This window comes from Platalea leucorodia (genome assembly GCF_965183815.1).
Source record: "Platalea leucorodia genome assembly, chromosome: 4".
Lineage (NCBI taxonomy): Eukaryota > Metazoa > Chordata > Aves > Pelecaniformes > Threskiornithidae > Platalea > Platalea leucorodia.
Genome location: NC_138826.1, coordinates 82615020 through 82627252, shown reverse-complemented (window position 1 = coordinate 82627252; position 12233 = coordinate 82615020). Strand labels below are relative to the sequence as shown.

The 12233-nt window shown below is 35.7% G+C and overlaps 1 protein-coding gene across 1 annotated transcript in view; it reads left to right on the top strand.

The window, feature by feature from the left end:
• Positions 1 to 12233, top strand: part of METTL25 (methyltransferase like 25) — a gene marked incomplete at its 5' end in the record, with an annotated part of 61345 nt that overhangs the window by 10816 nt on the left and 38296 nt on the right. Inside the window, 3 exons of the mRNA XM_082309431.1 lie at positions 2254 to 2354; positions 7928 to 8560; positions 11225 to 11369. Coding sequence (XP_082165557.1) covers positions 2254 to 2354; positions 7928 to 8560; positions 11225 to 11369 — 879 coding nt within the window. The remainder of the gene's footprint in view (positions 1 to 2253; positions 2355 to 7927; positions 8561 to 11224; positions 11370 to 12233) is intronic.

Here is a 12233-nt window from a genome sequence, read left to right as displayed (position 1 = left end):
AGTACCAGCTAAAACTAGTACCATTAATCTTTCTGTTACTCTATTATATCCAGGGTACTTCTGTGAAGCATTCGAACCCCACTTTCTTTTTTCATCACAAAAGGAGGTGGATCTCTAAATTTCTTATGGTTTTTGAAATTAATATTTGTTCTGCTTGCATCAGTTGTACACATAATAAGGAAATCTACATGTATAATTATTTGTTTCAGGAAAGTAATTTTGTGATAGCAGAATGAATCTACATAGTTTGTTTAAAATTAGGATACTTTTTTTTTTTTTTCAAATTTGCAGTTGTCTTGGCAATACAAACCAGTCCCCAAATACAGTTTTTCTATTAGATTGTAGTATGTCTGTTTGTTTTTCAAAATAATGTAAAAAAAAACTATCAGAATTTTGCAGAAAATGCAGCAACAATAAAATTTATAAAAAATCCATAGTTTTCTGCAAGCAGTATCATTTTCCCTGAGCTGAGATATAAGCAGAGTGTTCATTCTGCAAAAAGTAGGAAAAGAAGTCTAGAAATGGTTAAGAAACTTTGGTAGCTAAGATGATAAATACTTTAGATATGTAAGTATAAGCAAACTATGATTTTTCCACCTGGAACCTCAGCTTTTGTAAGTTGGGTCTTGTCTCTGGATTTCTGGATTTGTTCCATGTTTGAAATACTTAATTTGGCTTAAGTACTCTCTGAAATGGTACTTCACACAGTATTACCCAGTTCAGTCTTTTGAGTTCATAATACAGCAAAGAGTAAAAGGTGCAATATGTGGTGATAGTTCAAAGTGACAGTGCTGCTTTGGAGAAGAGTCAAATAACTTTTATTTCTGTCAAGAAGTTAAATGTCTGTTTCTTCCTCTTCCCATTCTGCTGCTTCTTCTGATGAGCCTATCCAGACACAAAAATGTTCAAATATAAACAAAAAAGAGACTTTTAAAATTTTTTTTCTTTCATTTGAAATGCTTATAAATTAAGAGTTTTTTAGGACACCGTGTTGATCTTTTAAAGTTGAAGAGAATATTTAGTGAAATGACAAACACTTGTTTCTGCTATTTGTTTTGTTTAAAAGTATTTTAGTCTATTTTTTTCTTTTGTTAGTTCATAGAGTCTATATTAGATTTTAAGTATTGTCATAACAGTTTATTATAAAAAACCCAGATGTTTAAGAAATAGAGAGATCCTGTGGGGTTTGGGAAAAATAGAGAAAACACTAGGTTTCTCATGAGCTCAGTTCAATTCCCCACTCTCTTTTAAAGAAGTAACACTCTTGGCTCTGTTCCCGGCATGATCTGATCAAGGAATGAACATAGTTTTTGCCTAATGATCAGTTTCTGGACAGATGAACACATACGGTGCAAAAAGCAGAGAATGGCAAAGTATATTAATCTGCCTAGTCATGTAGAAAAGTCTTGTTTTCTAGGAGCATGCTCATCAGTAATGGTACATTTTCTTCTACCATCACTCAGACTTATAAAAAGTTCCATCAGTTTAACTAGAGCCAAGTGTACTGTAGTGTTGGTTGCCTAATAGAAATATGTGGGTTTCTCCCAAGGGAGCGACTTCTGAGCTTCTCCTTTGGTCGGAGGATGTAGAGATTAGCAAATGGGTGCTTGGTATTCTCCACAAGCAGTAAACCCATGGTAGAGGTTGACTCCATCTCATTAACACATTCTCCAGCAACACTGAAATGAGTGATTTTCTACCCTAAAGATGTAACAGTTCTGTAACCCATCCGTGGGGTAAAGAAAGAAAATAAAAGTGCCTCTTCCTTTGAGTTTACCCAGCACTGCTCATAACTTTTATTTGAGATATGTCCCACTTGATATTGTGAGCAATTCTGCAGAATTAACAAGCTGTACCGTTTGATTATTAATTGTCTTTGCCCTTTTATTTCATATATGTAAAGGTAAATGTGATAAATGACACAAAATAAATATTTTTTAATGAACAGGAAGAAATAGTACGGTTTTATAGTAGTAGCTATTGTCTAATATCTGGTCAAGTATTACACATGCTACATCTTAAAAAAACTACACTAACAGTACTAAGTTCTGCAGTAGATTAATTTTACTAATTCATCTAGAATTCAGAAGTTTAGGCTCGTAATAATTTAGTGAGTTTTTAATTAAAAATTACTATCCTTAAAATATAAAAATACTGTAGCATATTTTTAGGATGGTATTTTTTCTGATTGGTCACAAATCTTTATTATTATGGGTTGTGTTAATGTGTATTTATTTTCTTAATCTGATACAGGTATCAAAACTGATGAGTTTATGAATAATAAGAAATCACATGAAGTGCAGGTGATGTCAGAGCTGGTAGACAACATAGCAAATTATTGTGGTATAAAGCAGGTAAGAAAGCATTTCTTACTGTATGTTACTGTGTACCTTCCAAATTATTCTCATTATTGTGTTCGAATACGTCATTTTGATATTCTGTCACTGCTGTTCTTATTTTTCCTGTAAATAATTGTAGCTAAAGAAGAGTCTTTAGGGACAAGCTGAAGGACAATTTTGTTTACAAATGTATTATTCCAAAGGAGCTAGCTGCCTTTCAGCGAGTCATAACCATTTTATGATTCATGAAAAATTTTAAGGAATTATAATCATCCTCTGTATGTTGAGCAGCTAAAAATTGTACTGCTTTTTGCTATGCACGGGTACTGGCTTGTTTATCAGTATTATATTGCTGGCAATTTACCATGACCATCAGTAGGAGAGCAAAACTTCATTCTTCTTTCAGGTGCACAACAGTGCCACATAGAGACCAAAGCAGCAAATCTGAGAAATTTTGAAAGCTCATTTTATTCTGGCACAAGAGATTTAAATTGTTTCCTGTTGTTTAATGCTATTCACCTTTATTTAACATGGATTAAAATCTATCAGTTAGGAATTAGTTATGACCTTTTTAGTTTGAAGAGAGACCAGATTAAGTAGAGATTTATGTAGCAGAGTGTGCATGAAGTACATTTGGTAAAATGCATATCAGATCTGGACACCCAACACCATTATCACCCAGCGATTACTCTATGAATTGGCTGTTTCATACATAAAATGGCAAGTTCATCTTTGGATGGTGAAGAATTACAGGATTCCTTTCTCAAGTTTGATTGTAACTTACCCTTTTTTTTTAAATGTAATTATGATTGCACAGTGCACGAGATCAGTGTTGCATTAAAACCTCGTAGATGTTTACTGCTGGATCTGTTGACAAAACACAAGCATCCCAATAATTCTTGACTTTTTTGAGTACTGTATTTCACATTCTATTAGACAAAAGTACACCAATACCATTTCCTCGGTTTACATACTTACAATATTTCTGTAAGCTTTTTCAATGTTAAACTTTCTGTTGATTCCACGTCTTAGACCTTTGTTGCAGTAAGACTAAATTGTTAAGTATCTGGGTTAACTGAATTGGTTTAATCATTTTAATCTCTATAATGCTAGTAACTGGCTAATGTAGATTCATCCTTGCTTTAAACTGTAGATGACTAGTGGCTCTGGACACTGCATTTGATTACTTTCTACATCTGATCTGCACTCGCTTTCTGTGCAAGGGGCTGTAAGTGTAAATGGGGACTAATTTCCTCCAGCCTAATATTCATTCCCACAAAGACTTGTGGAGAACAAACTATATTTGTTTAAAACCAAAGATTAATAAGGTACCTGCCTAGATTTTATGCTGAACATATTCCCTCTGAGCCTTTTTTTTTTTTCCTAAGTAAATATGTCTGAGTATAGTTTAATTTATCGTATGTGGGTAAGGGGGAAGAAACAGCTGCAGTTGGGCAGGCCAAGTCTGTATTACTATGGTCTCTGGTATATCTTGTCCCCCATATTGTGCCTGGCCTTTGTAATGGGAGAGTGCTAGTTGGCCGGCTTCATACCTGCACCAGGGGGGTTGCTAAAAATTAACGGTGTGGCTGGTCGTGTCTGGGGAGGCTAGAGTACATGGCCATGCTCTGTTCAGTTCAGTGGCAGAGATGTAATTGCAGCGTCCCGAGTTGCTGCTGCCGCCGCCATAGACTGAAGGGCAGGCCCCAAAACTTGGATTCAGCTCCAAGTTGCTGAAGCTGAACTTTGATTAGGAAGTTATTGGCACAGACTGAGTTTAATTTAGATAATGTAAATGATGCAGTACTCTTGATAGGTTTGGGTCAGGCCTGTGGCATCCTTGGAAACAGAGATCAAAACTCTGAATCCTGAACATCTGTTTTCTGAGGAACGACTGACGAAGGCAAAGTTTTAGGCAGCCTTCTCTTTACAACTGGGATTACCAAGTAAACAGAGAGCTGCAATTAAGGCCAAATATTACTGGATGAGACACAATCTATTTGTGAGCATCTGCGATCACTTACAGTGGTGGAAGGTGATCTCTCCAGCAGCTCTTTCAAGAGCCAGCCGCGGTGACAAGTATGGGTGCCTTCAACAACCATAAAGTGGATGCGCTCTGTAAAGAATAGAAGTACAGTAGCAGCAGATTTGTGAAAGTAATTTCTTCTATCATTAGCATGTTTTTTGCCTTGCTTACCTTTTGCTTCAAGCAAGAATTAGCTGTTCAAGTGTTAAAGACTTTCATGTACTTAAAAAGCTGTAGGAGAGTGTAGTTTGCTTATAAAGCAATACTAAATGTTCTCTGTGTTTGCTGGAAGGTGGTGTTTCATATAGCATTTTCATTTAGATTTTAAATAGTTCCTGTGGGATTCAGGCATGAAAGGAAAGGAAAACCCATATTCAGAGAGTAAAAAAGTAGAGCCACCTTAATGACCTAACCTAAGTCCCGATGTAGCTGGTTACTAATAAAATCTCAAACCAATCATTATTAAGTATCTGTCAATATGCTGCAATTTCATGCAGTGATTATGCACTTCTGTCAGATGGCTTGGAGTATCTTTAGACAAAGGATTATTTTCTGTTTATTTTTTGAAAAAATTGTAACATTTAATGAAAAATATTATTGCAGTATATCACTGAATATGAAATGCTGACTGCTCTATATTAACTTTTTTCCATTTTAGTCATACACTGTAACAAAATTTATTTGTGCAAAGTTACAAATCCCTAATATATGAAAAGAGCTTTCCAGTTACATTTAAAAAAAAAAAAAAAAAGAAAAGCCTCCTTCTAAGTTATTAAAAAAGCAACTCCTTTTGTTTTGGTTACCTTTCAACTTAAAAAAATACACGGATTGTAAAGTTTTAGGAGAGTTTTTTCCTTATTGATTTTTTTCTATCCTTCTCACAAAACAAAATATATGCGGCATTTAATTAAAAATCTAGAACTATGAAAACACAACACATGTTTTACAACAGCACGTGTCCTCAGGGTGTTTCTTTCAGATATTACAGATCACTGACGCCTTGAAAAATGCCCTCCATTTCACCTCCATACCCATGATGTATAATGGGTGGTAGAGGATATTACTCTCTTGTGGTATTTTATAATGCAGTGTAATAAATAGTAAAATGAGAATAAAAGCAAAAATTTTATTACTACTGTAATCACTTTTAGGTTAATGATTTGAATTAAAACATTAAAGCAAACTAACTAAAGGGTTTTTTCAGTTGTTTACTGCCCCTTTTAAGCATTGTTCCTATCGTACAAGTAGAAATTTATTTTATAAAGAAGTTTTTTATTAAACTCTGAAAAGAAGCCAGTGATGATTCTTCTTTGTTTAAATGCACATTTATTTTCTTTAATGTATTTGTGAAAGTTTTCCTTGGAAATTGCAGCATGTGCAGCAAGAGTTGCAATGTGTAATGTAAGTATGATATAATTCTGCATTCAGCATCCATTAAATTTGTGATTTGGTGCTGGAAAATGTTGGAATGCTTCTGGAAACGAAGTTCTTGATTGCGCTGTGCCAGAAACTGTGTTTAAACATAGTACCCAACTCACTATGGACAAGACCTTTGGAGTTCATTATATCATGGAAATTTCATTTTAAAAGTTCATGCTTGGCAGATATGGTATGGATTGCTGATTACCTTTCCTTATGTAATCAGGGAAGGTAAAGCAGGGATTAATTTAATGCCGTCTATTTGTTTAGCACAAGATCATTGCCTGCTTATTTTTAGTCAAATTTTCCTTTCGTTTTAAAACTGTTCTCCCAGTGCTAATTTAACAATATATTGCTGTTCTCTTTTTACTTGGAAACTAAAAAAACCTTACCCAAACAGCAGTTTGTCTTTACAGCCACTAGAGGTCACATGTAGCAGTTAGGAATAATTCACTAGCTGACTCTTGTGTCCAAATGCTGCCTTTCACAGAAATAATTAAAAACCTTGTAGAAGTGGAGGTGTGCATATTCTGCATAATATTAATACCTGTTACATAAAATAGTGGATAAAATTATTCCTCGAACACTTTTCTTTCCTTCACTTTTAAATAGTCTAGGAAAACATTGGTGATAAATGTGACAAATAAATGACATTTTCAAAAAGTATGCTTAGATTATATCAATTCTGTTTCACTAAATCCACTCCTGTGTTGATTTCATTCAAGAAATTTGAGGATTGTAGCATACCTAGATGGCAAATATGCAGCAGTATCACACGACGAGTGCAAATGAGAAAGCCATGTGCAGCCTGGGTAAACAATTTTTACCTAACAGTGTGTATTTTCCACTCTTTTACATAGTCTTTAGTGACATTGGTTCAAATTTTTCTTTCTAATTCCATGGATGTACAAATCTTTAACTTTCTTGGAATAAGAAATAAATCTTTCTTTTTCATTTCAGTGAGATTATTGCTGTACTGAGTACTCTTACCTGGTAAAAAACTATGCAGTTAAGTTTAAGATAGATCCATGTAGTGTATGCTGCTATTTGGACTTAGAAATATTAGTGTGAGCTTTATTATGAATGTGTGACAGATCAAGAACAAGACATAAATGTGCTTGAATCAAACACTTTCAGGAATATCTACAAAGAAGTCATTATATCTAGTCAATATAATTTTGAGAAGACAGCTGAACAGAAGTGAACATTATAATTTTCTTTCCTTAGAGAAATGTCACTCTGCCTATTCTTGCAAAATATTTTGTTATATATTTATTACCAATTAAAACACACATAATATAAAGCTGTGATTGTGTACTTAAAGGTCTCAGGTCACCCTTGTTTCTGCAACTACTCTGTATGGTGTTTTCCTTCCTGTGTTATATCAGTCACTGAACGAGCACATGCTTTCAACTGTGAGACAAACTAAACTGTCAGCTAGTTATTTCTTCTATTCACTCCTTCCTCCAGAACAGGCAGTGGAAAGCACGTGACCTGTGAGCCCCTTTGTTTTATTACAAAAGCATCCTCATTTTAATCAAAGCTATATGGATCATTTTCACAAAATGGAAAAGCGGTATAAATAAGCATTCTGACATAAAAGAGGGTATCAGTATCACCTGTCTTTAGGTCACATCTGAAGTAAGTCAGGCACCGAATCTGAAGATGCTTATTTCTGTACAACTCGTGGTAGTAGACGACTCAGCCTGTGGCCTGAGACCTAGTGGAAGCTAGGTGCCTAAGGCTAAATACTGTGAATGCTTTCTTTGCTAACTCTATATCCTGACCCAGTTTAGCAAGGGCGGGTGGTGTTGGTTTATGGTTATTTTCTGTAGCAGAAGGAAGTTCTGTGTCAAAAAATACACTGAAAGTCTTTCCCAGAAGAGTCAGGACATGTACATTGCATAAGCATTGCAGTGTCTGTTTTCTGGAGCAAAATCAGTTAAGACTTAATTCTGTGTTTTAAAGTCAGAAGGTGGACCAACAAAGCAAAAGAACTAAGTGTATTAGGAGGGATAATACTGATAAGGTAGCTATTAAATCCATGCTTAAATTTTTAGGGAGTTATTTTGCATTTGATTGAAGTGTGTCTTGTTGCTCATTAATGCAGCAAATCTTATTTTCTTTTTTCCACATTATCTAGGTGATTGATATAGGTTCTGGAAAAGGCTACCTGAGTTCATTTTTGTCCATGCAATATAACTTAAAAGTTTATGGAATTGACTCCTCAAACACCAACACTAATGGTGCTCATGAAAGGAACAGAAAATTGAAGAAACACTGGAGAGCATATCAGAGTCGAGGAAGAGCAAACCTTAAAAGCCAGAGGTTGGAAAAGGCAAATGACAGGCCAGCGGAAAGTGAAATTAAATGTCAAGCAATCAATGAAAAGCCCTTAAATAATGACAGCAGTCTTCTAAGTCAGGACCAAGTGACTATCCAAGATTTAGTTCCTTCTTGTGGTTCCACAGAAATAGCTACATCTGAAACCAGCAAACAAACTGAAGTTGTTTTGGTGGCTCAGACACAATCTGATGAGAGCAAACTTTCTGAAGAGGTTCTTGCTGTTCTAAATGTTCTGCCTGCTGATGCTGTAGAAGTTTTTTCTTCATCTCAGTGGAACTGTGGGGAACTCTGTGAAGAGGAAAAGGCGCAAAGGAAAATGGCATCTCTCAAGGCTAAAGAGAGCAAGTCGAGTGAATCAGACCTGTATTTTCCGTTGACCTCTTGCATCACTGCTGAAACAGAACTCAGTGACATCATAACAGATCTGGAGGTTATTTTACTAATATTTGAAGTAGATTGTCCATTGTCTTTATATTGCCATTTCCATATGTACGTAATGTTTGCTGAGTGTGTATAAAGTGCTATCAGTGGTGTAAATGAATATTCTGGCCCGATAATGTTTTTCAGCCAGTTAGCAGAAGCATGTCTAGCAGATGCAGATTGTTTTTCTATTTTAATATATGTGTTGGGATTATTTTGAATATGTAAAGCAGCCTTTAGAATTTATGGGGTAGATAATAATCAGCTGTCAAAGTTAACAGCATACATGTTAGCACATTCAGGTATTTTACAATTGTGGTTATAGATAACATCTAATTATTATGAAAAGAGTTATATTTACCAGGTAGATGGATAGATTAAGCACTGGAATTTCAATTTGCCTGAAATTTCCTGAAATTTCTTATTTTTTAAGCTTTATATTTTTGTGGTTTCAATTGAACTTTGAAGGCATAGGAGAACTTACTGTGTATACTCAACATAAAGAGTTTGTAAAGAAACCTATTTGCAAATAATGCTTTTATATTTTGACTTTTCAGAGTTACTTTAAGGTCATTCAGTAGTTTACTAGCTGGTGGGGATTGTGTCTACACAAACAAGCCCAAGCTCAGCTGCCCAAAGACAGTGACACAAGTCTAGAAGCTATATGGCCGTTTTGTTCCTATGCCTGAGCTAACGTACATTGATTGTGTAGATACGTTCAGTCTTTTATGGAAAGATAAACAGTTGTCTGTGTTCAGTAGTAACTGGACTGTTATATTCAGGGGTGTCATTCATCTCTGATTCAAGACCATAGGTTTGTGCTGATGGCCCTGTAACTTGAGCTAATAAATTGCACCGACTACCTGAGAATGTGTGGAGCAAGCTCATGTCTGTCTGCAAAAGACAGCCTGAGCAGCAGGGTTTGTTGATGAAGCATATGCCTTTACATTTGCACAGCTGGATTTTGTATCCTCTTAGCATGTAATTTGTATAATGTAAAAGGTAGAAGAAATCCTATATCACTGCTTTTCTTTGTAAAAAAAAAAATATGGTCAGAAAAAGTAAAAGCTTCATTGTGTTAAAAAACAGTAATAACAAAACTGCACATTAGGTGCGATGGATGCGTGTAATTAAAAATCTTTAAAATGTGCAATCATTTACATGTTTTAAAAGTACTTTGAGAATTTTTAGAAATAAAATATTTTTAGAGATAGTTTTACAAATATTTACAATTTTTTATTGCAAACATAAATTGATTTTTCTTTCTCAAATTTTCCTAAGCTGGGGACAAATAGGGAATGGGTAAATTATTTACTGATTTATACTGTAAATTCTGAAGTGAATCTGCTGATTATAGGAATGCATGTTTCTGTATAGCCCAGGACTGATACTGAGATATGAAATTTTGCTACGCTTAAGCGAACAGTCCAGAAAGTACTTTGTTATACCCAGGCAACCTCACCGAAGTCAGTGATGGTCCAAAAGTGTACCTGATGCAGACAGACTGCCCTCATATTGTTCAGAAGTTTTGAGCATTGTCATGTGTTTCCTCTATCTTGCATGTGGTAGCCATCTTCCACGAGCTTACTCCTGAAAGAATCTCTCTAACTTTTCCTGTCCTGGGGTTTAATTGCTGCCCTTGCAAGTGTACATCTTCCCTTAGCTTCCAGACTTTAGTCTCGTTCCACTCTTTCTGTGATTGCATGTGGAAAAAAGCTTCGTGGAATGGTGAGCTGAAGCTGACTGCTAGGCAAAAAAGTCTTTAAAAACTAAACTGGACTGAAACTGAACTTTTGCCACCTAAAAATTTTGGATCCTAAGACAAGGAGAGAGAGGGCAAGCATAGAGAAGCAGCATGAAGTGGAAGGTGAGAAAGGGGGACAGGGAGAATTAAAAAAACAGAGGAAAGGGGAGGTTTTACTGTTTTGCACATACATATATAATACAGATGGGAGAGAAAATCAGATATAGAGCAGCAAAAATAGATGTGCATATAAAGTCAGAATGATTATAGAAAGGTATCCCAGCTGAATGTCTCTGGGCTAATTTCTTGTTGGTAACCTTATTAATAAATAAGGCTGAAATTCAAAGCAACACCATGTTTATCATGTAGATTCCAACTAATAATGCTGGAAGGGAAATATCTTTTTACAAATGGTGAGAAGAGGGATAATCAGGGTGGAGAAATAGAGGGGAAAAGGAAATTGAGGAAAAAGGAACTGAAGTAAGAAAAAGAAGTAGCAGTAGTAGTAATAACAGTAACAGGAAAGCTAGGACAGACAAGAGAAAATGGCCCATGTCCAGTCACCACATAGATGTTCCTTTTCATGTAGGTAAACCAGCTGCTATTCACAGTCTTGAAGTTCTGCTACCTCATGGCCGGTGAAGGTAGAGTGCAGAGATGCATAGTTCCTTACCTGAACAAAACGATGAGCGGTCTGTCTCTCCACAGAGGCAATGCACCGTGTTTTCTTAGTGCTGAAGAGCTTTTACTATGCGTTGAAAAGTTCTAGAACAGAACAGCAGGAGTCCTCATGGGGTTGTGTATTTAAAGCTTACAGCTCCATAACCATTTGCAGCATGTTTGGGTTTTGGAGTTTGTTGTTATTCATGCTCTTTCAGTTGAAGAGGGAGTTGCTTTATTGTTGCTTTTTTTTTTTCTTTTTCTTCTTAGGACTGTATGATGGTGGGTCTACATACATGTGGCGATCTTGCTGCAAATACACTACGAATTTTTACTGCCAAGCCTGAAATCAAAGCAGTTTGCAGTGTAGGCTGCTGTTACCATCTGTTGTCCGAACAGTTTGAAAACCAAGAAGGTAATTCTGAGCTTAACTTGTGGCTGCCAGTTTGCATGTTGAGAGTATTATACCTTTTAATTAATAACCTCCTTGTGTTTGTTCCTTTCCAGTGGCTTATTCAGTACTGGTTTTAATTACATTATGTGGGTCATTCACTCCAGGATGCCCTGTAGCTTTTCTGTTATGCCAATATTCCTAATATTCTTACTGAAATTAGGGACATTAATGCAGAATGTTTTTATGTGGTTATGAATACAGCTGGTTTTATTCCATTACTTCACTTGTAAAATGTGGCGGCTTTTTTAGCACAATATGTTTTCATCTGTTTGAAATATTTTGTACCAGATTTTGCCCTTGGCTGTCTGCAAGCAACATCCACTTATGTTGAGTTGTACATATACAACTATGAGTAGAATTAAGTCCTTGTAATGTGAGTTATTATTCCAAAAAACACTCATCTGAGTGCTGTGCTCTGGGGCATTGCCAGTTTGGAACATTGTAGAACAGTACATAGATAACAGTTTTTCTTGGGGAGACAACCTGAAAATTATCTGGGGATTCACATTATAGGCAAATTTTCCTTCGAATGTGGGTTTTTTTCATTTTTGATAGAAAGTTGGTATCTTTACTTGAAAGGTAAATCCTGCACAATGAAAAACATTAAGTAGCTGGCTTTCCTGAGACAAGTGGTATGTAGCTGAGCTTTCTAAATGACTGTCTACCAAAGTCCTAGAACCTGATCCTCATATCAATCAAATTTGAGAGAGGGGTGGATTGGCAAAGTTTATTTCAGCTCTTTCAGGGAACTTCACGGACAGAAAGGCAGGTGGAACCCAGCTGCTGCTCTTTAACAGTTGGCTGCTCAGGCAGCTAAGGCACAGC